Here is a 26,952-nt window from a genome sequence, read left to right on the forward strand (position 1 = left end):
GGACCCGTCTCACCTGACAGATCGGACCCGTCTCACCTGACAGATCGGACCGTCTCTCCTGACAGATCAGACCGTCTCTCCTGACAGATCAGACCGTCTCTGGACCAGTCTCTCCTGACAGATCAGACCGTCTCTCCTGACAGATCAGACCGCTTCTCCTGACAGATCAGACCGTCTCTGGACCAGTCTCTCCTGACAGATCAGACCGTCTCTGGACCAGTCTCTCCTGACAGATCAGACTAGTCTCTCCTGACAGATCAGACTAGTCTCTCCTGACAGATCAGACTAGTCTCTCCAGACAGATCAGACTAGTCTCTCCAGACAGATCAGACTAGTCTCTCCTGACAGATCAGACTAGTCTCTCCAGACAGATCAGACTAGTCTCTCCAGACAGATCAGACTAGTCTCTCCAGACAGATCAGACCAGTCTCTGGGACCAGTCTCTCCTGACAGATCAGACTAGTCTCTCCTGACAGATCAGACCCTGCTGACAGATCAGACCAGTCTCTCCTGACAGATCAGACCCTCCTGACAGATCAGACCAGTCTCTCCTGACAGATCAGACCCATCTCTCCTGACAGATCAGACTAGTCTCTCCTGACAGATCAGACTAGTCTCTCCTGACAGATCAGACTAGTCTCTCCTGACAGATCAGACTAGTCTCTCCTGACAGATCAGACAGTCTCTGGACCAGTCTCTCCTGACAGATCAGACAGTCTCTGGACCAGTCTCTCCTGACAGATCAGACAGTCTCTGGACCAGTCTCTCCTGACAGATCAGACCGTCTCTGGACCAGTCTCTCCTGACCGATCAAACTAGTCTCTCCTGACCGATCAGACTAGTCTCTCCTGACCGATCAGACTAGTCTCTCCTGACCGATCAGACTAGTCTCTCCTGACCGATCAGACTAGTCTCTCCTGACAGATCAGACTAGTCTCTCCTGACAGATCAGACTAGTTTTCCTGACAGATCAGACCGTCTCTGGACAAGTATCTCCTGACAGATCAGACTAGTCTCTCCTGACAGATCAGACCAGTCTCTGGACCAGTCTCTCCTGACAAATCAGACCAGTCTCTCCTGACAGATCAGACCGTCTCTCCTGACAGATCAGACCGTCTCTCCTGACAGATCAGACCGTCTCTCCTGACAGATCAGACCGTCTCTCCTGACAGATCAGACCGTCTCTCCTGACAGATCAGACCGTCTCTGGTCCCGTCTCTCCTGACAGATCAGACCAGTCTCTCCTGACAGATCAGACCAGTCTCTCCTGACAGATCAGACCAGTCTCTCCTGACAGATCAAACCAGTCTCTCCTGACAGATCAAACCAGTCTCTCCTGACAGATCAAACCAGTCTCTGGACCAGTCTCTCCTGACAGATCAGACCGTCTCTGGACTAGTCTCTCCTGACAGATCAGACTAGTGTCTTCAGACAGATCAGACCGTCTCTGGACAAGTATCTCCTGACAGATCAGACCGTCTCTCCTGACAGATCAGACTAGTCTCTGGACCAGTCTCTCCTGACAGATCGGACCAGTCTCTCCTGACAGAGCGGACCAGTCTCTCCTGACAGATCGGACCAGTCTCTCCTGACAGATCGGACCAGTCTCTCCTGACAGATCGGACCCGTCTCACCTGACAGATCGGACCCGTCTCACCTGACAGATCGGACCGTCTCTCCTGACAGATCGGACCAGTCTCACCTGACAGATCGGACCCGTCTCACCTGACAGATCGGACCCGTCTCACCTGACAGATCGGACCGTCTCTCCTGACAGATCAGACCGTCTCTCCTGACAGATCAGACCGTCTCTGGACCAGTCTCTCCTGACAGATCAGACCGTCTCTCCTGACAGATCAGACCGCTTCTCCTGACAGATCAGACCGTCTCTGGACCAGTCTCTCCTGACAGATCAGACCGTCTCTGGACCAGTCTCTCCTGACAGATCAGACCGTCTCTGGACCAGTCTCTCCTGACAGATCAGACCGTCTTTGGACCAGTCTCTCCTGACAGATCAGACCGTCTTTGGACCAGTCTCTCCTAACAGATCAGACCGTCTCTGGACCAGTCTCTCCTGACAGATCGGACCAGTCTCTCCTGACAGATCAGACTAGTCTCTCCTGACAGATCAGACCCTCCTGACAGATCAGACCAGTCTCTCCTGACAGATCAGACCCTCCTGACAGATCAGACCAGTCTCTCCTGACAGATCAGACCCTCCTGACAGATCAGACCAGTCTCTCCTGACAGATCAGACCGTCTCTGGACCAGTCTCTCCTGACAGATCAGACCGTCTCTGGACCAGTCTCTCCTGACAGATCAGACCGTCTTTGGACCAGTCTCTCCTGACAGATCAGACCGTCTTTGGACCAGTCTCTCCTGACAGATCGGACCAGTCTCTCCTGACAGATCAGACTAGTCTCTCCTGACAGATCAGACCGTCTCTCCTGACAGATCAGACCGCTTCTCCTGACAGATCAGACCGCTTCTCCTGACAGATCAGACCGCTTCTCCTGACAGATCAGACCGTCTCTGGACCAGTCTCTCCTGACAGATCAGACCGTCTCTGGACCAGTCTCTCCTGACAGATCAGACCGTCTTTGGACCAGTCTCTCCTGACAGATCAGACCGTCTCTGGACCAGTCTCTCCTGACAGATCGGACCAGTCTCTCCTGACAGATCAGACTAGTCTCTCCTGACAGATCAGACCCTCCTGACAGATCAGACCAGTCTCTCCTGACAGATCAGACCCTCCTGACAGATCAGACCAGTCTCTCCTGACAGATCAGACCCGTCTCTCCTGACAGATCAGACCCGTCTCTCCTGACAGATCAGACTAGTCTCTCCTGACAGATCAGACTAGTCTCTCCTGACAGATCAGACTAGTCTCTCCTGACAGATCAGACCAGTCTCTCCTGACAAATCAGACCAGTCTCTCCTGACAAATCAGACCAGTCTCTCCTGACAAATCAGACCAGTCTCTCCTGACAGATCCGACCGTCTCTCCTGACAGATCAGACCGTCTCTCCTGACAGATCAGACCGTCTCTCCTGACAGATCAGACCGTCTCTGGTCCCGTCTCTCCTGACAGATCAGACCGTCTCTGGTCCCGTCTCTCCTGACAGATCAGACCAGTCTCTCCTGACAGATCAGACCAGTCTCTCCTGACAGATCAGACTAGTCTCTCCAGACAGATCAGACTAGTCTCTCCAGACAGATCAGACTAGTCTCTCCTGACAGATCAGACTAGTCTCTCCTGACAGATCAGACTAGTCTCTCCTGACAGATCAGACTAGTCTCTCCTGACAGATCAGACAGTCTCTGGACCAGTCTCTCCTGACAGATCAGACAGTCTCTGGACCAGTCTCTCCTGACAGATCAGACCGTCTCTGGACCAGTCTCTCCTGACCGATCAAACTAGTCTCTCCTGACCGATCAGGCTAGTCTCTCCTGACCGATCAGACTAGTCTCTCCTGACCGATCAGACTAGTCTCTCCTGACCGATCAGACTAGTCTCTCCTGACCGATCAGACTAGTCTCTCCTGACAGATCAGACTAGTCTCTCCTGACAGATCAGACCAGTCTCTGGACCAGTCTCTCCTGACAAATCAGACCAGTCTCTCCTGACAGATCAGACCGTCTCTCCTGACAGATCAGACCGTCTCTCCTGACAGATCAGACCGTCTCTCCTGACAGATCAGACCGTCTCTGGTCCCGTCTCTCCTGACAGATCAGACCGTCTCTCCAGACAGATCAGACCGTCTCTCCAGACAGATCAGACCGTCTCTCCAGACAGATCAGACCGTCTCTCCTGACAGATCAAACCAGTCTCTCCTGACAGATCAAACCAGTCTCTCCTGACAGATCAAACCAGTCTCTCCTGACAGATCAAACCAGTCTCTGGACCAGTCTCTCCTGACAGATCAGACCGTCTCTGGACTAGTCTCTCCTGACAGATCAGACTAGTGTCTTCTGACAGATCAGACCGTCTCTGGACAAGTATCTCCTGACAGATCAAACCAGTCTCTGGACCAGTCTCTCCTGACAGATCAGACTAGTCTCTCCTGACAGATCAGACTAGTCTCTCCTGACAGATCAGACTAGTCTCTCCTGACAGATCAGACTAGTCTCTCCAGACAGATCAGACTAGTCTCTCCAGACAGATCAGACTAGTCTCTCCTGACAGATCAGACTAGTCTCTCCAGACAGATCAGACTAGTCTCTCCAGACAGATCAGACTAGTCTCTCCAGACAGATCAGACCAGTCTCTGGGACCAGTCTCTCCTGACAGATCAGACTAGTCTCTCCTGACAGATCAGACCCTGCTGACAGATCAGACCAGTCTCTCCTGACAGATCAGACCCTCCTGACAGATCAGACCAGTCTCTCCTGACAGATCAGACAGTCTCTGGACCAGTCTCTCCTGACAGATCAGACAGTCTCTGGACCAGTCTCTCCTGACAGATCAGACCGTCTCTGGACCAGTCTCTCCTGACCGATCAAACTAGTCTCTCCTGACCGATCAGACTAGTCTCTCCTGACCGATCAGACTAGTCTCTCCTGACCGATCAGACTAGTCTCTCCTGACCGATCAGACTAGTCTCTCCTGACAGATCAGACTAGTCTCTCCTGACAGATCAGACTAGTTTTTCCTGACAGATCAGACCGTCTCTGGACAAGTATCTCCTGACAGATCAGACTAGTCTCTCCTGACAGATCAGACCAGTCTCTGGACCAGTCTCTCCTGACAAATCAGACCAGTCTCTCCTGACAGATCAGACCGTCTCTCCTGACAGATCAGACCGTCTCTCCTGACAGATCAGACCGTCTCTCCTGACAGATCAGACCGTCTCTCCTGACAGATCAGACCGTCTCTCCTGACAGATCAGACCGTCTCTGGTCCCGTCTCTCCTGACAGATCAGACCAGTCTCTCCTGACAGATCAGACCAGTCTCTCCTGACAGATCAGACCAGTCTCTCCTGACAGATCAAACCAGTCTCTCCTGACAGATCAAACCAGTCTCTCCTGACAGATCAAACCAGTCTCTGGACCAGTCTCTCCTGACAGATCAGACCGTCTCTGGACTAGTCTCTCCTGACAGATCAGACTAGTGTCTTCAGACAGATCAGACCGTCTCTGGACAAGTATCTCCTGACAGATCAGACCGTCTCTCCTGACAGATCAGACTAGTCTCTGGACCAGTCTCTCCTGACAGATCGGACCAGTCTCTCCTGACAGATCGGACCAGTCTCTCCTGACAGATCGGACCAGTCTCTCCTGACAGATCGGACCAGTCTCTCCTGACAGATCGGACCCGTCTCACCTGACAGATCGGACCCGTCTCACCTGACAGATCGGACCCGTCTCACCTGACAGATCGGACCAGTCTCACCTGACAGATCGGACCCGTCTCACCTGACAGATCGGACCCGTCTCACCTGACAGATCGGACCGTCTCTCCTGACAGATCAGACCGTCTCTCCTGACAGATCAGACCGTCTCTGGACCAGTCTCTCCTGACAGATCAGACCGTCTCTCCTGACAGATCAGACCGCTTCTCCTGACAGATCAGACCGTCTCTGGACCAGTCTCTCCTGACAGATCAGACCGTCTCTGGACCAGTCTCTCCTGACAGATCAGACCGTCTCTGGACCAGTCTCTCCTGACAGATCAGACCGTCTTTGGACCAGTCTCTCCTGACAGATCAGACCGTCTTTGGACCAGTCTCTCCTAACAGATCAGACCGTCTCTGGACCAGTCTCTCCTGACAGATCGGACCAGTCTCTCCTGACAGATCAGACTAGTCTCTCCTGACAGATCAGACCCTCCTGACAGATCAGACCAGTCTCTCCTGACAGATCAGACCCTCCTGACAGATCAGACCAGTCTCTCCTGACAGATCAGACCCTCCTGACAGATCAGACCAGTCTCTCCTGACAGATCAGACCGTCTCTGGACCAGTCTCTCCTGACCGATCATACCGTCTCTGGACCAGTCTCTCCTGACAGATCAGACCGTCTTTGGACCAGTCTCTCCTGACAGATCAGACCGTCTTTGGACCAGTCTCTCCTGACAGATCGGACCAGTCTCTCCTGACAGATCAGACTAGTCTCTCCTGACAGATCAGACCGTCTCTCCTGACAGATCAGACCGCTTCTCCTGACAGATCAGACCGCTTCTCCTGACAGATCAGACCGCTTCTCCTGACAGATCAGACCGTCTCTGGACCAGTCTCTCCTGACAGATCAGACCGTCTCTGGACCAGTCTCTCCTGACAGATCAGACCGTCTCTGGACCAGTCTCTCCTGACAGATCGGACCAGTCTCTCCTGACAGATCAGACTAGTCTCTCCTGACAGATCAGACCCTCCTGACAGATCAGACCAGTCTCTCCTGACAGATCAGACCCTCCTGACAGATCAGACCAGTCTCTCCTGACAGATCAGACCCGTCTCTCCTGACAGATCAGACCCGTCTCTCCTGACAGATCAGACCCGTCTCTCCTGACAGATCAGACTAGTCTCTCCTGACAGATCAGACTAGTCTCTCCTGACAGATCAGACTAGTCTCTCCTGACAGATCAGACTAGTCTCTCCTGACAGATCAGACTAGTCTCTCCTGACAGATCAGACAGTCTCTGGACCAGTCTCTCCTGACAGATCAGACAGTCTCTGGACCAGTCTCTCCTGACAGATCAGACCGTCTCTGGACCAGTCTCTCCTGATCGATCAAACTAGTCTCTCCTGACCGATCAGACTAGTCTCTCCTGACCGATCAGACTAGTCTCTCCTGACCGATCAGACTAGTCTCTCCTGACCGATCAGACTAGTCTCTCCTGACAGATCAGACTAGTCTCTCCTGACAGATCAGACTAGTTTTTCCTGACAGATCAGACCGTCTCTGGACAAGTATCTCCTGACAGATCAGACTAGTCTCTCCTGACAGATCAGACCAGTCTCTGGACCAGTCTCTCCTGACAAATCAGACCAGTCTCTCCTGACAGATCAGACCGTCTCTCCTGACAGATCAGACCGTCTCTGGTCCAGTCTCTCCTGACAGATCAGACCAGTCTCTCCTGACAGATCAGACCAGTCTCTCCTGACAGATCAGACCAGTCTCTCCTGACAGATCAGACCAGTCTCTCCTGACAGATCAGACCAGTCTCTCCTGACAGATCAGACCAGTCTCTCCTGACAGATCAAACCAGTCTCTCCTGACAGATCAAACCAGTCTCTGGACCAGTCTCTCCTGACAGATCAGACCGTCTCTGGACTAGTCTCTCCTGACAGATCAGACCGTCTCTGGACTAGTCTCTCCTGACAGATCAGACTAGTGTCTTCTGACAGATCAGACCGTCTCTGGACAAGTATCTCCTGACAGATCAGACCGTCTCTCCTGACAGATCAGACTAGTCTCTGGACCAGTCTCTCCTGACAGATCGGACCAGTCTCTCCTGACAGATCGGACCAGTCTCTCCTGACAGATCGGACCCGTCTCTCCTGACAGATCGGACCCGTCTCTCCTGACAGATCGGACCCGTCTCTCCTGACAGATCGGACCCGTCTCACCTGACAGATCGGACCCGTCTCACCTGACAGATCAGACCAGTCTCTCCTGACAGATCAGACCAGTCTCTCCTGACAGATCAGACCAGTCTCTCCTGACAGATCAGACCAGTCTCTCCTGACAGATCAAACCAGTCTCTCCTGACAGATCAAACCAGTCTCTGGACCAGTCTCTCCTGACAGATCAGACCGTCTCTGGACTAGTCTCTCCTGACAGATCAGACCGTCTCTGGACTAGTCTCTCCTGACAGATCAGACTAGTGTCTTCTGACAGATCAGACCGTCTCTGGACAAGTATCTCCTGACAGATCAGACCGTCTCTCCTGACAGATCAGACTAGTCTCTGGACCAGTCTCTCCTGACAGATCGGACCAGTCTCTCCTGACAGATCGGACCCGTCTCTCCTGACAGATCGGACCCGTCTCTCCTGACAGATCGGACCCGTCTCACCTGACAGATCGGACCCGTCTCACCTGACAGATCGGACCCGTCTCACCTGACAGATCGGACCGTCTCACCTGACAGATCGGACCAGTCTCACCTGACAGATCGGACCAGTCTCACCTGACAGATCGGACCAGTCTCACCTGACAGATCGGACCAGTCTCACCTGACAGATCGGACCCGTCTCACCTGACAGATCGGACCCGTCTCACCTGACAGATCGGACCCGTCTCACCTGACAGATCGGACCCGTCTCACCTGACAGATCGGACCGTCTCTCCTGACAGATCGGACCGTCTCTCCTGACAGATCAGACCGTCTCTGGACCAGTCTCTCCTGACAGATCAGACCGTCTCTCCTGACAGATCAGACCGTCTCTGGACCAGTCTCTCCTGACAGATCAGACCGTCTCTCCTGACAGATCAGACCGCTTCTCCTGACAGATCAGACCGCTTCTCCTGACAGATCAGACCGCTTCTCCTGACAGATCAGACCGCTTCTCCTGACAGATCAGACCGCTTCTCCTGACAGATCAGACCGCTTCTCCTGACAGATCAGACCGTCTCTGGACCAGTCTCTCCTGACAGATCAGACCGTCTCTGGACCAGTCTCTCCTGACAGATCAGACCGTCTTTGGACCAGTCTCTCCTGACAGATCAGACCGTCTTTGGACCAGTCTCTCCTGACAGATCAGACCGTCTCTGGACCAGTCTCTCCTGACAGATCGGACCAGTCTCTCCTGACAGATCAGGCCGGGAGGGTTTTCTTATGCGATTGTGGTCTGACCTCAGAATGGTCATGACTCTGCGTCGTTGGGAAAGAGCCTGTAAGTTAGAATTTCACAGTGAGGGTCGACAGCGGTTATAAATCTGCATGTGACAACTGCAACGTGACGACTACAACTCCCATCAGAGGAATCCCTATCAGCTATTGATCGGTAGTAATGTACCTGTTGCCATTGTTTTTAATTGAAAAACCACATGATCAAAGTTGAATTACTCTACAAAAACAGACTTTTTATTTTTTTTTATTTATAAATTTCTTTACAGCACCCTTATGATACAATCCCACACGAAATCAGACCCAAGTCACCGGGTTTAGTAGATAAAGCTTTGGTATTAAATACGTTTCACCACGTGGTTAAAAGCATCCCAGAGTGCAGCAGGATACATTCCGAGATGACATCAAAGCATTACAAAACGACATCGTTTTTGGAAGACTGTGCAAAAGATTGGTTATGGGAGAAAAAAAAAAAAAAAGAGCTTAGTTTGAAATCTAAAAAACAGGAAATGCCGTCATTCAAACTGGACAGGCCAGTTACGGTCAACACAACCATACCTCAACATTGGGGTTTGCATCCCTAATGGCACCCCTATTCTCTACGTAGTGCACTACTTTAGACCAGGGCCCATAGGGTAGTAGTGCACTACTTTAGACCAGGGCCCATAGGGTAGTAGTGCACTACTTTAGACCAGGGCCCATAGGGTAGTAGTGCACTACTTTAGACCAGGGTCCATAGGGTAGTAGTGCACTGTATAGGAAATGATGCCATTTGGGACACACACCTAATAACAGGATTCTCTGTTCCCTTCCTCTCACCCTTGGTTTGTTCCTCCTGAAGGAATAAAGGGACACTTTTGGTTGGCTGTTACTTTGTAACAATCTTTTCAAGTGTGCCAGAATGATCACTGCTAAAATTATGTAATTCGACTATTTAATAGGCTAAAACGCAAAATACAACATCTGCAAGGCAGCATATATGACAAAATGAAGCTAAATGAATTATATAACCCTTTAAAGAAAAAGAAAAAAGTAAAGATAATATAAAGTACACATCCTAAAAACGACTATTCCAGAAAATAAGATCCATGCAACAAAAAACACTAACTAAAAAAAGACAGGAAACCTTAAGATTCTTTCTATACAGCTACCGCTGTACGATGCTTTTAAACACAAACACACACACACAGAGAGAGTCAGAATAATGTAATAAATATAGTGAGTTAATGGTTCATTAGAAAAGGACAGATGCTCCCCAGCATGAAGAGAACAGACCCCAGGACAGTTTATAAAAAAAACACCTGGAGAACAGTTCAACAGCATCGTTCTCCATAGAACGGATGGCCTAACATGTCAGTAGCCAGTCACTAATATGGATGTCTGAGCCGTCTGTAGCCCTTCCTGAATTGTTGACCGATTTCGTGGTCCGTCCCAAAAGCCTATTCCCTTTCTAGTGCACTACTGTTGGCCAGGGCCCCAATAGTGCACTAGTTTTGGCCAGGGCCCCAATAGTGCACTACTGTTGGCCAGGGCCCCAATAGTGCTCTGGTCAACAGTAGTGCACTATAGAAGGGAAAAACCCATCCATGGTATTCAGTCAGCGGTCACTTCTCTTGGAGTGTTCATTACATTGGACTGTAGGTCGCAGCAGTCAGAACCGGTCTCCGCTTCCCTTTGATCTTCAGAGATCCATAACGGGCCTGTTGGACAGAATAGATTAGAACAACGATGTATTTATCATCATCATCATCATCATCATTATTAGACTGGTATAACTCTGATCTAGTTAATATACAATAACAAGGATTACAGCCTCCTGAAACAGAACAGAGCCTTTAAAAGACTGAAGAAGAAGAAGACAGTTGTATAGACTGTAGAGGTGGTCACCAGCCTTTCCTCAGTACAGATCACTTTCAGTGTCAAAAAGCAGGCAGAGATTTTTATTTAAACATTCAAAAAGTGAGCAGAGATTTTTATTTAAAACATTGAAAAAGCAGGCAGAGATTTTTATTTAAAACATTCAAAAAGCAGGCAGAGATTTTTATTTAAACATTCAATGTAACATTAACCCAATAAAAACAGTTCTGTAGGAACGTGGTTTGGGCAGTAGACCTAATACATTATCACAGCATAGTGGCTATGTGCCTGGCCTAATACATTATCACAGCATAGTGGCTATGAGCCTGGTCTAATACATTATCACAGCATAATGGCTATATGACTGGTCTAATACATTATCACAGCATTATTACAGCATAGTGGCTATGTCTGGTCTAATACATTATCACAGCATAATGGCTATATGTCTGGTCTAATACATTATCACAGCACAGGGGCTATATGCCTGGTCTAATACATTATCACAGCATAATGGCTATATGCCTGGTCTAATACGTTATCACAGCATAATGGCTATATGCCTGGTCTAATACATTATCACAGCATAATGGCTATGTGTCTGGTCTAATACATTATCACAGCACAGGGGCTATGTGTCTGGTCTAATACATTATCACAGCACAGGGGCTATATGCCTGGTCTAATACATTATCACAGCATAATGGCTATATGTCTGGTCTAATACATTATCACAGCATAATGGCTATATGCCTGGTCTAATACATTATCACAGCATAATGGCTATGTGTCTGGTCTAATACATTATCACAGCACAGTGGCTATGTGTCTGGTCTAATACATTATCACAGCATAATGGCTATATGCCTGGTCTAATACATTATCACAGCATAATGGCTATATGCCTGGTCTAATACATTATCACAGCATATTGGCTATATGCCTGGTCTAATACATTATCACAGCACAGTGGCTATATGCCTGCTCCAATACATTATCACAGCATAATGGCTATATGCCTGGTCTAATACATTATCACAGCATATTGGCTATATGCCTGGTCTAATACATTATCATAGCGACTATATGCCTGGTCTAATACATTATCACAGCATAGTGGCTATATGCCTGGCCAAATACATTATCACAGCATAATGGCTATATGTCTGGTCGAATACATTATCACAGTATAATGGCTATATGTCTGGTCTAACACATTATCACAGCATAATGGCTATATGCCTGGTCTAATACATTATCACAGCATAGTGGCTATATGCCTGGTCTAATACATTACATACAAGTCTCAGAGCGAGTGACGTCACTGATTGAAACGCTATTAGCGCGCACCACCGCTAACTAACTAGCCATTTCACATTGGTTACAAGAGCATTATCACAGCATAATGGCTATATCTCTGGCCTGTCAATATTGTTATTCTCAGACCATATTATATTTCAGAAGTTGAGCGTTGATAACAAAAGAGATCAGTTGGTGTAGCACCTGTGAGGCACAGCTGAGAATAAATTGAAATAATTCGCTTTTTTATTTTAGGCATCTTTCTCGATATACACCATTGTTGGCTTTTCTACACAAAATGTTTGGTGATCAACCGGTTGGTGACCACTGCATTAGAGAGCTAGTATTTAACATATCCAACCCAGAGGAGAGCAGCGGCAGAGTGTTGTATTCAGACGTACATCTTTACGGCGCGTTGTAGTCAGACGTACATCTTTACGGCGCGTTGCAGTCAGGCGTACATCTTTACGGCGCGTTGCAGTCAGGCGTACATCTTTACGGCGCGTTGTAGTGAGACGTACATCTTTACGGCGCGTTGCATTCAGAAGTACATCTTTACGGCGTGTTGCATTCAGACGTACATCTTTACGGCGCGTTGTATTCAGACGTACATTTTTACGGCGCGTTGCAGTCAGACGTACATCTTTACGGCGCGTTGCAGTCAGACGTACATCTTTACGGCGCGTTGCAGTCAGACGTACATCTTTACGGCGCGTTGCAGTCAGACGTACATCTTTACGGCGCGTAGCAGTCAGACGTACATCTTTACGGCGCGTTGCATTCAGGCGTACATCTTTACGGCGCGTTGCATTCAGGCGTACATCTTTACGGCGCGTTGTATTCAGGCGTACATCTTTACGGCGCGTTATAGTGAGGCGTACATCTTTACGGCGCGTTATAGTGAGGCGTACATCTTTACGGCGCGTTATAGTGAGGCGTACATCTTTACGGCGTGTTGCATTCAGACGTACATCTTTACGGCGTGTTGCATTCAGACGTACATCTTTACGGCGTGTTGCATTCAGACGTACATCTTTACGGCGTGTTGCATTCAGACGTACATCTTTACGGCGTGTTGCATTCAGACGTACATCTTTACGGCGTGTTGCATTCAGACGTACATCTTTACGGCGTGTTGCATTCAGACGTACATCTTTACGGCGTGTTGCATTCAGACGTACATCTTTACGGCGTGTTGCATTCAGACGTACATCTTTACGGCGTGTTGCATTCAGACGTACATCTTTACGGCGTGTTGCATTCAGACGTACATCTTTACGGCGTGTTGCATTCAGACGTACATCTTTACGGCGTGTTGCATTCAGACGTACATCTTTACGGCGTGTTGCATTCAGACGTACATCTTTACGGCGTGTTGCATTCAGACGTACATCTTTACGGCGTGTTGCATTCAGACGTACATCTTTACGGCGTGTTGCATTCAGACGTACATCTTTACGGCGTGTTGCATTCAGACGTACATCTTTACGGCGTGTTGCATTCAGACGTACATCTTTACGGCGCGTTGCATTCAGGCGTACATCTTTACGGCGCGTTGTATTCAGGCGTACATCTTTACGGCGCGTTATAGTGAGACGTACATCTTTACGGCGCGTTGCATTCAGACGTACATCTTTACGGCGCGTTGCATTCAGACGTACATCTTTACGGCGCGTTGCATTCAGACGTACAACTTTACGGCGCGTTGCATTCAGACGTACATCTTTACGGCGTGTTGCAGTCAGACGTACATCTTTACGGCGTGTTGAAGTCAGACGTACATCTTTACGGCGTGTTATAGTCAGACTAACATCTTTACGGCGCGTTATAGTCAGACTAACATCTTTACGGCGCGTTATAGTCAGACTAACATCTTTACGGCGCGTTGCAGTCAGACGTACATCTTTACGGCGCGTTGCAGTCAGACGTACATCTTTACGGCGCGTTGCAGTCAGACGTACATCTTTACGGCGCGTTGCATTCAGGCGTACATCTTTACGGCGCGTTGTATTCAGGCGTACATCTTTACGGCGCGTTGTATTCAGGCGTACATCTTTACGGCGCGTTGTATTCAGGCGTACATCTTTACGGCGTGTTGCATTCAGACGTACATCTTTACGGCGTGTTGCATTCAGACGTACATCTTTACGGCGTGTTGCATTCAGACGTACATCTTTACGGCGTGTTGCATTCAGACGTACATCTTTACGGCGTGTTGCATTCAGACGTACATCTTTACGGCGTGTTGCATTCAGACGTACATCTTTACGGCGTGTTGCATTCAGACGTACATCTTTACGGCGTGTTGCATTCAGACGTACAACTTTACGGCGTGTTGCAGTCAGACGTACATCTTTACGGCGTGTTGCAGTCAGACGTACATCTTTACGGCGTGTTATAGTCAGACTAACATCTTTACGGCGTGTTATAGTCAGACTAACATCTTTACGGCGCGTTATAGTCAGACTAACATCTTTACGGCGCGTTATAGTCAGACTAAAATCTTTACGGCGTGTTATAGTCAGACTAACATCTTTACGGCGTGTTATAGTCAGACTTACATCTTTACGGGCTTTAGAGCGCACAATCTTGACACTCTGGGACCTCCTCAGACCTCTCTGGGTGACAGCCTCGTCCTCTGAGAAAAGTTGCTCCCCCTCCTCGTCTGTCCTGTCCTCCTGCTCATAGTACTCTGGGGAGACACGTCCATATCAGTTAGACAGTACTCTGGGGAGACACGTCCATATCAGTTAGACATAGTACTCTGGAGAGACACGTCCATATCATTTAGACATTGTACTCTGGAGAGACACGTCCATATCAGTTAGACATAGTACTCTGGAGAGACACGTCCATATCAGTTAGACATAGTACTCTGGAGAGACACGTCCATATCAGTTAGACATAGTACTCTGGAGAGACACGTCCATATCAGTTAGACATAGTACTCTGGAGAGACACGTCCATATCAGTTAGACATAGTACTCTGGAGAGACACGTCCATATCAGTTAGACATAGTACTCTGGAGAGACACGTCCATATCAGTTAGACATAGTACTCTGGGGAGACACGTCCATATCAGGTAGACACGTCCATATCAGTTAGACATAGTACTCTGGAGAGACACGTCCATATCAGTTAGACACGTCCATATTAGTTAGACATAGTACTCTGGGGAGACAAGTCCATATCAGTTAGACATAGTTCTCTGGGGAGACACGTCCATATCAGTTAGACATAGTACTCTGGGGAGACACGTCCATATCAGTTAGACATAGTACTCTGGGGAGACACGTCCATATCAGTTAGACATAGTACTCTGGGGAGGCACGTCCATATCAGTTAGACATAGTACTCTGGGGAGACACGTCCATATCAGTTAGACATAGTACTCTGGGGAAACACGTCCATATCAGTTAGACATAGTACTCTGGGGAGACACATCCATATCAGTTAGACATATTACTCTGGGGAGACACGTCCATATCAGTTAGACATAGTACTCTGGGGAAACACGTCCATATCAGTTAGACATAGTACTCTGGGGAGACATGCACTATGCCTAACTGATATGGACAACTAAACCAGAAGCAGGTTAACTTGGTCTTCTGACCTGACTCCTCAGTCGTGTCCTCATGGTAGAAGTGCTGAGTCCGAGGGGGACAGACTGGTGTGTTGGAGAGACAGAGAGAGAGACGGGCTGCCTGGGGACAAAGCCAATCACTGGGGCTGAATTCCACAGCTGAGGCCACAACAACCAACGCTGTCATCCCCTGACAGATTGCTATGACATAAACTACATTACCTAAAGTATGTGGACACTGTGCAGGAAAGTCAAGTTCTTCCACACTGATCTCCACAATCCATTTCTGATTGGACCTCACTTTGTGAACGGGGGCATTGCCATGCTGAAACAGGAAAGGGACTTCCCCAAACTGTTGCCACAAAGTTTGAAGCACAGAATCATCTAGAATGTCTTTGTACGCTGGAAAGTTAAGATTTCCCTTCACTGGAACTATGCATTGGGGTAGGAATCGTTCCCCGGGCATCCGCCAAACCCAGATTCGTCCATCGGACTGCCAGATGGGATTTGACCACTACTAACTGACTGGGATTTGACCACTACTAACTGACTGGGTCTGTTCTGTTCTGTAATATCATCACTGGGATATGACCACTACTAACTGACTGGGTCTGTTCTGTAATATCATCACTGGGATATGACCACTACTAACTGACTGGGTCTGTTCTGTAATATCATCACTGGGATATGACCACTATTAACTGACTGGGTCTGTTCTGTAGTATCATCACTGGGATATGACCACTACTAACTGACTGGGTCTGTTCTGTAATATCATCACTGGGATATGACCACTACTAACTGACTGGGTCTGTTCTGTAATATCATCACTGGGATTTGACCACTACTAACTGACTGGGTCTGTTCTGTAATATCATCACTGGGATTTGACCACTACTAACTGACTGGGTCTGTTCTGTAATATCATCACTGGGATATGACCACTACTAACTGACTGGGTCTGTTCTGTAATATCATCACTGGGCTATGACCACTACTAACTGACTGGGTCTGTTCTGAAATATCATCACTGGGATATGACCCCTACTAACTGACTGGGTCTGTTCTGTAATATCATCACTGGGATATGACCCCTACTAACTGACTGGGTCTGTTCTGTTCTGTAATATCATCACTGGGATATGACCACTACTAACTGACTGGGTCTGTTCTGTAATATCATCACTGGGATATGACCACTACTAACTGACTAGGTCTGTACTGTAATATCATCACTGGGAAATGACCACTACTAACTGACTGGGTCTGTTCTATAATATCATCACTGGGATACGACCACTACTGACTGACTGGGTCTGTTCTGTAATATCATCACTGGGATACGAACACTACTAACTGACTGGGTCTGTTCTGTAATATCATCACTGGGATATGACCACTACCAACTGACTGGGTCTGTTCTGTTCTGTAATATCATCACTGGGATATGACAACTACTAACTGAATAGGTCTATTCTGATCTGTAAAATCATCACTGGGATATGACCACTACTAACTGACTGGGTCTGTTCTGTAATATTATCACTGGGATATGACCACTACTGACTGACTGGTTCTGTTCTGTAATATCATCACTGGGATATGACCACTACTAACTGACTGGGTCTGTTCTGTAATATCATCACTGGGATATGACCACTACTGACTGACTGGGTCTGTTCTGTAATATCATCACTGGGATATGACCACTACTAACTGACTGGGTCTGTTCTGTAATATCATCACTGGGATACGACCACTACTAACTGACTGGGTCTGTTCTGTTCTGTAATATCATCACTGGGATATGACCACTACTAACTGACTGGGTCTGTTCTGTTCTGTAATATCATCACTGGGATATGACCACTACTGACTGACTGGGTCTGTTCTGTAATATCATCACTGGGATATGACCACTACTAACTGACTGGGTCTGTTCTGTAATATCATCACTGGGATACGACCACTACTAACTGACTGGGTCTGTTCTGTTCTGTAATATCATCACTGGGATATGACCACTACTAACTGACTGGGTCTGTTCTGTTCTGTAATATCATCACTGGGATATGACCACGACTAACTGACTGGGTCTGTTCTGTTCTGTAATATCATCACTGGGATATGACCACTACTAACTGACTGGGTCTGTTCTGTAATATCATCACTGGGATATGACCACTACCAACTGACTGGGTCTGTTCTGTTCTGTAATATCATCACTGGGATATGACAACTACTAACTGAATAGGTCTATTCTGATCTGTAAAATCATCACTGGGATATGACCACTACTAACTGACTGGGTCTGTTCTGTTCTGTAATATCATCACTGGGATATGACCACTACTAACTGACTGGGTCTGTTCTATAATATCATCACTGGGATATGACCACTACTAACTGACTGGGTTTGTTCTGTAATATCATCACTGGGATACGACCACTACTTACTGACTGGGTCTGTTCTGTTATATCATCACTGGGATATGACCACTACTAACTGACTGGGTCTGTTCTATAATATCATCACTGGGATACGACCACTACTAACTGACTGGGTTTGTTCTGTAATATCATCACTGGGATACGACCACTACTGACTGACTGGGTCTGTAATATCATCACTGGGATACGACCACTACTGACTGACTGGGTCTGTTCTGTAATATCATCACTGGGATATGACCACTACTAACTGACTGGGTCTGTTCTGTAATATCATCACTGGGATACGACCACTACTAACTGACTGGGTCTGTTCTGTTCTGTAATATCATCACTGGGATATGACCACTACTAACTGACTGGGTCTGTTCTGTTCTGTAATATCATCACTGGGATACGACCACTACTAACTGACTGGGTCTGTTCCGTAATATCATCACTGGGATACGACCACTACTAACTGACTGGGTCTGTTCTGTAATATCATCACTGGGATACGACCACTACTAACTGACTGGGTCTGTTCTGTTCTGTAATATCATCACTGGGATATGACCACTACTAACTGACAGGGTCTGTTCTATAATATCATCACTGGGATATGACCACTACTGACTGACTGGTTCTGTTGTGTAATATCATCACTGGGATATGACCACTACTAACTGACTGGGTCTGTTCTGTAATATCATCACTGGGATATGACCACTACTAACTGACTGGGTCAGTTCTGTAATATCATCACTGGGATATGACCACTACTGACTGACTGGGTCTGTTCTGTAATATCATCACTGGGATATGACCACTACTAACTGACTGGGTCTGTTCTTTAATATCATCACTGGGATATGACCACTACTAACTGACTGGGTCTGTTCTGTTCTATAATATCATCACTGGGATATGACCACTACTAACTGACTGGGTTTGTTCTGTAATATCATCACTGGGATACGACCACTACTTACTGACTGGGTCTGTTCTGTTATATCATCACTGGGATATGACCACTACTAACTGACTGGGTCTGTTCTGTAATATCATCACTGGGCTATGACCACTACTAACTGACTGGGTCTGTTCTGAAATATCATCACTGGGATATGACCCCTACTAACTGACTGGGTCAGTTCTGTAATATCATCACTGGGATATGACCACTACTGACTGACTGGGTCTGTTCTGTAATATCATCACTGGGATATGACCACTACTAACTGACTGGGTCTGTTCTTTAATATCATCACTGGGATATGACCACTACTAACTGACTGGGTCTGTTCTGTTCTGTAATATCATCACTGGGATTTGACCACTACTAACTGACTGGGTCTGTTCTGTAATATCATCACTGGGATTTGACCACTACTAACTGACTGGGTCTGTTCTGTAATATCATCACTGGGATATGACCACTACTAACTGACTGGGTCTGTTCTGTAATATCATCACTGGGCTATGACCACTACTAACTGACTGGGTCTGTTCTGAAATATCATCACTGGGATATGACCCCTACTAACTGACTGGGTCTGTTCTGTAATATCATCACTGGGATATGACCCCTACTAACTGACTGGGTCTGTTCTGTTCTGTAATATCATCACTGGGATATGACCACTACTAACTGACTGGGTCTGTTCTGTAATATCATCACTGGGATATGACCACTACTAACTGACTAGGTCTGTACTGTAATATCATCACTGGGAAATGACCACTACTAACTGACTGGGTCTGTTCTATAATATCATCACTGGGATACGACCACTACTGACTGACTGGGTCTGTTCTGTAATATCATCACTGGGATACGAACACTACTAACTGACTGGGTCTGTTCTGTAATATCATCACTGGGATATGACCACTACCAACTGACTGGGTCTGTTCTGTTCTGTAATATCATCACTGGGATATGACAACTACTAACTGAATAGGTCTATTCTGATCTGTAAAATCATCACTGGGATATGACCACTACTAACTGACTGGGTCTGTTCTGTAATATTATCACTGGGATATGACCACTACTGACTGACTGGTTCTGTTCTGTAATATCATCACTGGGATATGACCACTACTAACTGACTGGGTCTGTTCTGTAATATCATCACTGGGATATGACCACTACTGACTGACTGGGTCTGTTCTGTAATATCATCACTGGGATATGACCACTACTAACTGACTGGGTCTGTTCTGTAATATCATCACTGGGATACGACCACTACTAACTGACTGGGTCTGTTCTGTTCTGTAATATCATCACTGGGATATGACCACTACTAACTGACTGGGTCTGTTCTGTTCTGTAATATCATCACTGGGATATGACCACTACTGACTGACTGGGTCTGTTCTGTAATATCATCACTGGGATATGACCACTACTAACTGACTGGGTCTGTTCTGTAATATCATCACTGGGATACGACCACTACTAACTGACTGGGTCTGTTCTGTTCTGTAATATCATCACTGGGATATGACCACTACTAACTGACTGGGTCTGTTCTGTTCTGTAATATCATCACTGGGATATGACCACGACTAACTGACTGGGTCTGTTCTGTTCTGTAATATCATCACTGGGATATGACCACTACTAACTGACTGGGTCTGTTCTGTAATATCATCACTGGGATATGACCACTACCAACTGACTGGGTCTGTTCTGTTCTGTAATATCATCACTGGGATATGACAACTACTAACTGAATAGGTCTATTCTGATCTGTAAAATCATCACTGGGATATGACCACTACTAACTGACTGGGTCTGTTCTGTTCTGTAATATCATCACTGGGATATGACCACTACTAACTGACTGGGTCTGTTCTATAATATCATCACTGGGATATGACCACTACTAACTGACTGGGTTTGTTCTGTAATATCATCACTGGGATACGACCACTACTTACTGACTGGGTCTGTTCTGTTATATCATCACTGGGATATGACCACTACTAACTGACTGGGTCTGTTCTATAATATCATCACTGGGATACGACCACTACTAACTGACTGGGTTTGTTCTGTAATATCATCACTGGGATACGACCACTACTGACTGACTGGGTCTGTAATATCATCACTGGGATACGACCACTACTGACTGACTGGGTCTGTTCTGTAATATCATCACTGGGATATGACCACTACTAACTGACTGGGTCTGTTCTGTAATATCATCACTGGGATACGACCACTACTAACTGACTGGGTCTGTTCTGTTCTGTAATATCATCACTGGGATATGACCACTACTAACTGACTGGGTCTGTTCTGTTCTGTAATATCATCACTGGGATACGACCACTACTAACTGACTGGGTCTGTTCCGTAATATCATCACTGGGATACGACCACTACTAACTGACTGGGTCTGTTCTGTAATATCATCACTGGGATACGACCACTACTAACTGACTGGGTCTGTTCTGTTCTGTAATATCATCACTGGGATATGACCACTACTAACTGACAGGGTCTGTTCTATAATATCATCACTGGGATATGACCACTACTGACTGACTGGTTCTGTTGTGTAATATCATCACTGGGATATGACCACTACTAACTGACTGGGTCTGTTCTGTAATATCATCACTGGGATATGACCACTACTAACTGACTGGGTCAGTTCTGTAATATCATCACTGGGATATGACCACTACTGACTGACTGGGTCTGTTCTGTAATATCATCACTGGGATATGACCACTACTAACTGACTGGGTCTGTTCTTTAATATCATCACTGGGATATGACCACTACTAACTGACTGGGTCTGTTCTGTTCTATAATATCATCACTGGGATATGACCACTACTAACTGACTGGGTTTGTTCTGTAATATCATCACTGGGATACGACCACTACTTACTGACTGGGTCTGTTCTGTTATATCATCACTGGGATATGACCACTACTAACTGACTGGGTCTGTTCTATAATATCATCACTGGGATACGACCACTACTAACTGACTGGGTTTGTTCTGTAATATCATCACTGGGATACGACCACTACTGACTGACTGGGTCTGTAATATCATGACTGGGATACGACCACTACTGACTGACTGGGTCTGTTCTGTAATATCATCACTGGGATATGACCACTACTAACTGACTGGGTCTGTTCTGTAATATCATCACTGTGATACGACCACTACTAACTGACTGGGTCTGTTCTGTTCTGTAATATCATCACTGGGATATGACCACTACTAACTGACTGGGTCTGTTCTGTTCTGTAATATCATCACTGGGATACGACCACTACTAACTGACTGGGTCTGTTCCGTAATATCATCACTGGGATACGACCACTACTAACTGACTGGGTCTGTTCTGTAATATCATCACTGGGATACGACCACTACTAACTGACTGGGTCTGTTCTGTTCTGTAATATCATCACTGGGATATGACCACTACTAACTGACAGGGTCTGTTCTATAATATCATCACTGGGATATGACCACTACTGACTGACTGGTTCTGTTGTGTAATATCATCACTGGGATATGACCACTACTAACTGACTGGGTCTGTTCTGTAATATCATCACTGGGATATGACCACTACTAACTGACTGGGTCAGTTCTGTAATATCATCACTGGGATATGACCACTACTAACTGACTGGGTCTGTTCTGTAATATCATCACTGGGATATGACCACTACTGACTGACTAGGTCTGTTCTGTAATATCATCACTGGGATATGACCCCTACTAACTGACTGGGTCTGTTCTTTAATATCATCACTTGGATACGACCACTACTAACTGACTGGGTCTGTTCTGTTCTGTAATATCATAACTGGGATATGACCACTACTAACTGACTGGGTCTGTTCTGTTCTGTAATATCATCACTGGGATGCGACCACTACTAACTGACTGGGTATGTTCTGTTCTGTAATATCATCACTGGGATATGACCACTACTAACTGACTGGGTCTGTTCTGTTCTCTAATATCATCACTGGGATATGACCACTACTAACTGACTGGGTCAGTTCTGTAATATCATCACTGGGATATGACCACTACTGACTGACTGGGTCTGTTCTGTAATATCATCACTGCGATATGACCACTACTAACTGACTGGGTCTGTTCTGTTCTGTAATATCATCACTGGGATATGACCACTACTAACTGACTGGGTCTGTTCTGTAATATCATCACTGGGATATGACCACTACTAACTGACTGGGTCTGTTCTGTAATATCATCACTGGGATATGACCACTACTAACTGACTGGGTCTGTTCTGTTCTGTAATATCATCACTGGGATACTACCACTACTAACTGACTGGGTCTGTTCTGTTCTGTAATATCATCACTGGGATATGACCACTACTAACTGACTGGGTCTGTTCTGTTCTGTAATATCATCACTGGGATGCGACCACTACTAACTGACTGGGTCTGTTCTGTTCTGTAATATCATCACTGGGATACGACCACTACTAACTGACTGGGTCTGTTCCGTAATATCATCACTGGGATATGACCACTACTAACTGACTGGGTCAGTTCTGTTCTGTAATATCATCACTGGGATACGACCACTACTAACTGACTGGGTCTGTTCTGTTCTGTAATATCATCACTGGGATATGACCACTACTAACTGACTGGGTCTGTTCTGTAATATCATCACTGGGATACGACCACTACTAACTGACTGGGTCTATTCTGTAATATCATCACGGGGATATGACCACTACTAACTGACTGGGTCTGTTCTGTTGTGTAATATCATCACTGGGATATGACCACTACTAACTGACTGGGTCTGTTCTGTTCTGTAATATCATCACTGGGATATGACCACTACTAACTGACTGGGTCTGTTCTGTTCTGTAATATCATCACTGGGATATGACCACTACTAACTGACTGGGTCTGTTCTATAATATCATCACTGGGATATGACCACTACTAACTGACTGGGTTTGTTCTGTAATATCATCACTGGGATACGACCACTACTGACTGACTGGGTCTGTTCTGTAATATCATCACTGGGATACGACCACTACTAACTGACTGGGTCTGTTCTGTAATATCATCACTGGGATATGACCACTACTAACTGACTGGGTCTGTTCTGTTCTGTAATATCATCACTGGGATATGACCACTACTAACTGACTGGGTCTGTTCTGTTCTGTAATATCATCACTGGGATATGACCACTACTAACTGACTGGGTCTGTTCTGTTCTGTAATATCATCACTGGGATATGACCACTACTAACTGACTGGGTCTGTTCTGTTCTGTAATATCATCACTGGGATATGACCACTACTAACTGACTGGGTCTGTTCTATAATATCATCACTGGGATATGACCACTACTAACTGACTGGGTTTGTTCTGTAATATCATCACTGGGATACGACCACTACTGACTGACTGGGTCTGTTCTGTAATATCATCACTGGGATACGACCACTACTAACTGACTGGGTCTGTTCTGTAATATCATCACTGGGATATGACCACTACTAACTGACTGGGTCTGTTCTGTAATATCATCACTGGGATACGACCACTACTAACTGACTGGGTCTGTTCTGTTCTGTAATATCATCACTGGGATATGACCACTACTAACTGACTGGGTCTGTTCTGTTCTGTAATATCATCACTGGGATGCGACCACTACTAACTGACTGGGTCTGTTCTGTTCTGTAATATCATCACTGGGATACGACCACTACTAACTGACTGGGTCTGTTCCGTAATATCATCACTGGGATATGACCACTACTAACTGACTGGGTCAGTTCTGTTCTGTAATATCATCACTGGGATACGACCACTACTAACTGACTGGGTCTGTTCTGTAATATCATCACTGGGATACGACCACTACTAACTGACTGGGTCTGTTCTGTTCTGTAATATCATCACTGGGATATGACCACTACTAACTGACTGGGTCTGTTCTGTAATATCATCACTGGGATACAACCACTACTAACTGACTGGGTCTGTTCTGTAATATCATCACGGGGATATGACCACTACTAACTGACTGGGTCTGTTCTGTTCTGTAATATCATCACTGGGATATGACCACTACTAACTGACTGGGTCTGTTCTGTTCTGTAATATCATCACTGGGATATGACCACTACTAACTGACTGGGTCTGTTCTGTTCTGTAATATCATCACTGGGATATGACCACTACTAACTGACTGGGTCTGTTCTATAATATCATCACTGGGATATGACCACTACTAACTGACTGGGTCTGTTCTGTTCTGTAATATCATCCCTGGGATACGACCACTACTAACTGACTGGGTCTGTTCTGTTCTGTAATATCATCACTGGGATATGACCACTACTAACTGACTGGGTCTGTTCTGGGATTTGACCACTACTAACTGACTGGGTCTGTACTGTAATATCATCACTGGGAAATGACCACTACTAACTGACTGGGTATGTTCTGTAATATCATCACTGGGATACGACCACTACTAACTGACTGGGTCTGTTCTGTAATATCATCACGGGGATATGACCACTACTAACTGACTGGGTCGGTTCTGTTCTGTAATATCATCACTGGGATATGACCACTACTAACTCACTGGGTCTGTTCTGTAATATCATCACTGGGATATGACCACTACTAACTGACTGGGTATGTTCTGTAATATCATCACTGGGATACGACCACTACTAACTGACTGGGTCTGTTCTGTAATATCATCACGGGGATATGACCACTACTAACTGACTGGGTCTGTTCTGTAATATCATCACTGGGATATGACCACCACTAACTGACTGGGTCTGTTCTGTTCTGTAATATCATCACTGGGATATGACCACTACTAACTGACTGGGTCTGTTCTGTTCTGTAATATTATCACTGGGATATGACCACTACTAACTGACTGGGTCTGTTCTGTTCTGTAATATCATCACTGGGATATGACAACTACTAACTAACTAGGTCTGTTCTGTTATATCATCACTGGGATATGACCACTACTAACTGACTGGGTCTGTTCTGTAATATCATCACTGGGATATGACCACCACTAACTGACTGGGTCTGTTCTGTTCTGTAATATCATCACTGGGATATGACCACTACTAACTGACTGGGTCTGTTCTGTTCTGTAATATTATCACTGGGATATGACCACTACTAACTGACTGGGTCTGTTCTGTTCTGTAATATCATCACTGGGATATGACAACTACTAACTAACTAGGTCTGTTCTGTTATATCATCACTGGGATATGACCACTACTAACTGACTGGGTCGGTTCTGTTCTGTAATATCATCACTGGGATATGACCACTACTAACTCACTGGGTCTGTTCTGTAATATCATCAATGAGATATGACCACTACTAACTGACTGGGTCTGTTCTGTTATATCATCACTGGGATATGACCACTACTAACTGACTGGGTCTGTTCTGTAATATCATCACTGGGATATGACCACTACTAACTGACTGGGTCTGTTCTGTAATATCATCACTGGGATATGACCACTAGTAACTGACTGGGTCAGTTCTGTTCTGTAATATCATCACTGGGATACGACCACTACTAACTGACTGGGTCTGTTCTGTAATATCATCACTGGGATACGACCACTACTAACTGACTGGGTCTGTTCTGTTCTGTAATATCATCACTGGGATACGACCACTACTGACTGACTGGGTCTGTTCTGTTCTGTAATATCATCACTGGGATGCGACCACTACTAACTGACTGGGTCTGTTCTGTTCTGTAATATCATCACTGGGATACGACCACTACTAACTGACTGGGTCTGTTCCGTAATATCATCACTGGGATATGACCACTACTAACTGACTGGGTCAGTTCTGTTCTGTAATATCATCACTGGGATACGACCACTACTAACTGACTGGGTCTGTTCTGTAATATCA

General features: G+C 46.3%; 1 protein-coding gene across 1 annotated transcript in view; it reads right to left on the minus strand.

Annotated features, from left to right (window-relative positions):
• Positions 1 to 9,020: 9,020 nt before the first annotated feature.
• The window catches only part of reep3 (receptor accessory protein 3), a 99,626-nt gene continuing 81,694 nt past the window's right edge, over positions 9,021 to 26,952 (minus strand). Inside the window, exons 7-8 of the mRNA NM_001140381.1 lie at positions 14,507 to 14,637; positions 9,021 to 10,489 (exon numbers count right to left, since the gene is read on the minus strand). Coding sequence (NP_001133853.1) covers positions 10,415 to 10,489; positions 14,507 to 14,637 — 206 coding nt within the window. The 3' untranslated portion in view covers positions 9,021 to 10,414. The remainder of the gene's footprint in view (positions 10,490 to 14,506; positions 14,638 to 26,952) is intronic.

This window comes from Salmo salar, chromosome ssa01 (genome assembly GCF_905237065.1).
Source record: "Salmo salar chromosome ssa01, Ssal_v3.1, whole genome shotgun sequence".
Classification (NCBI taxonomy): Eukaryota; Metazoa; Chordata; class Actinopteri; order Salmoniformes; family Salmonidae; genus Salmo; species Salmo salar.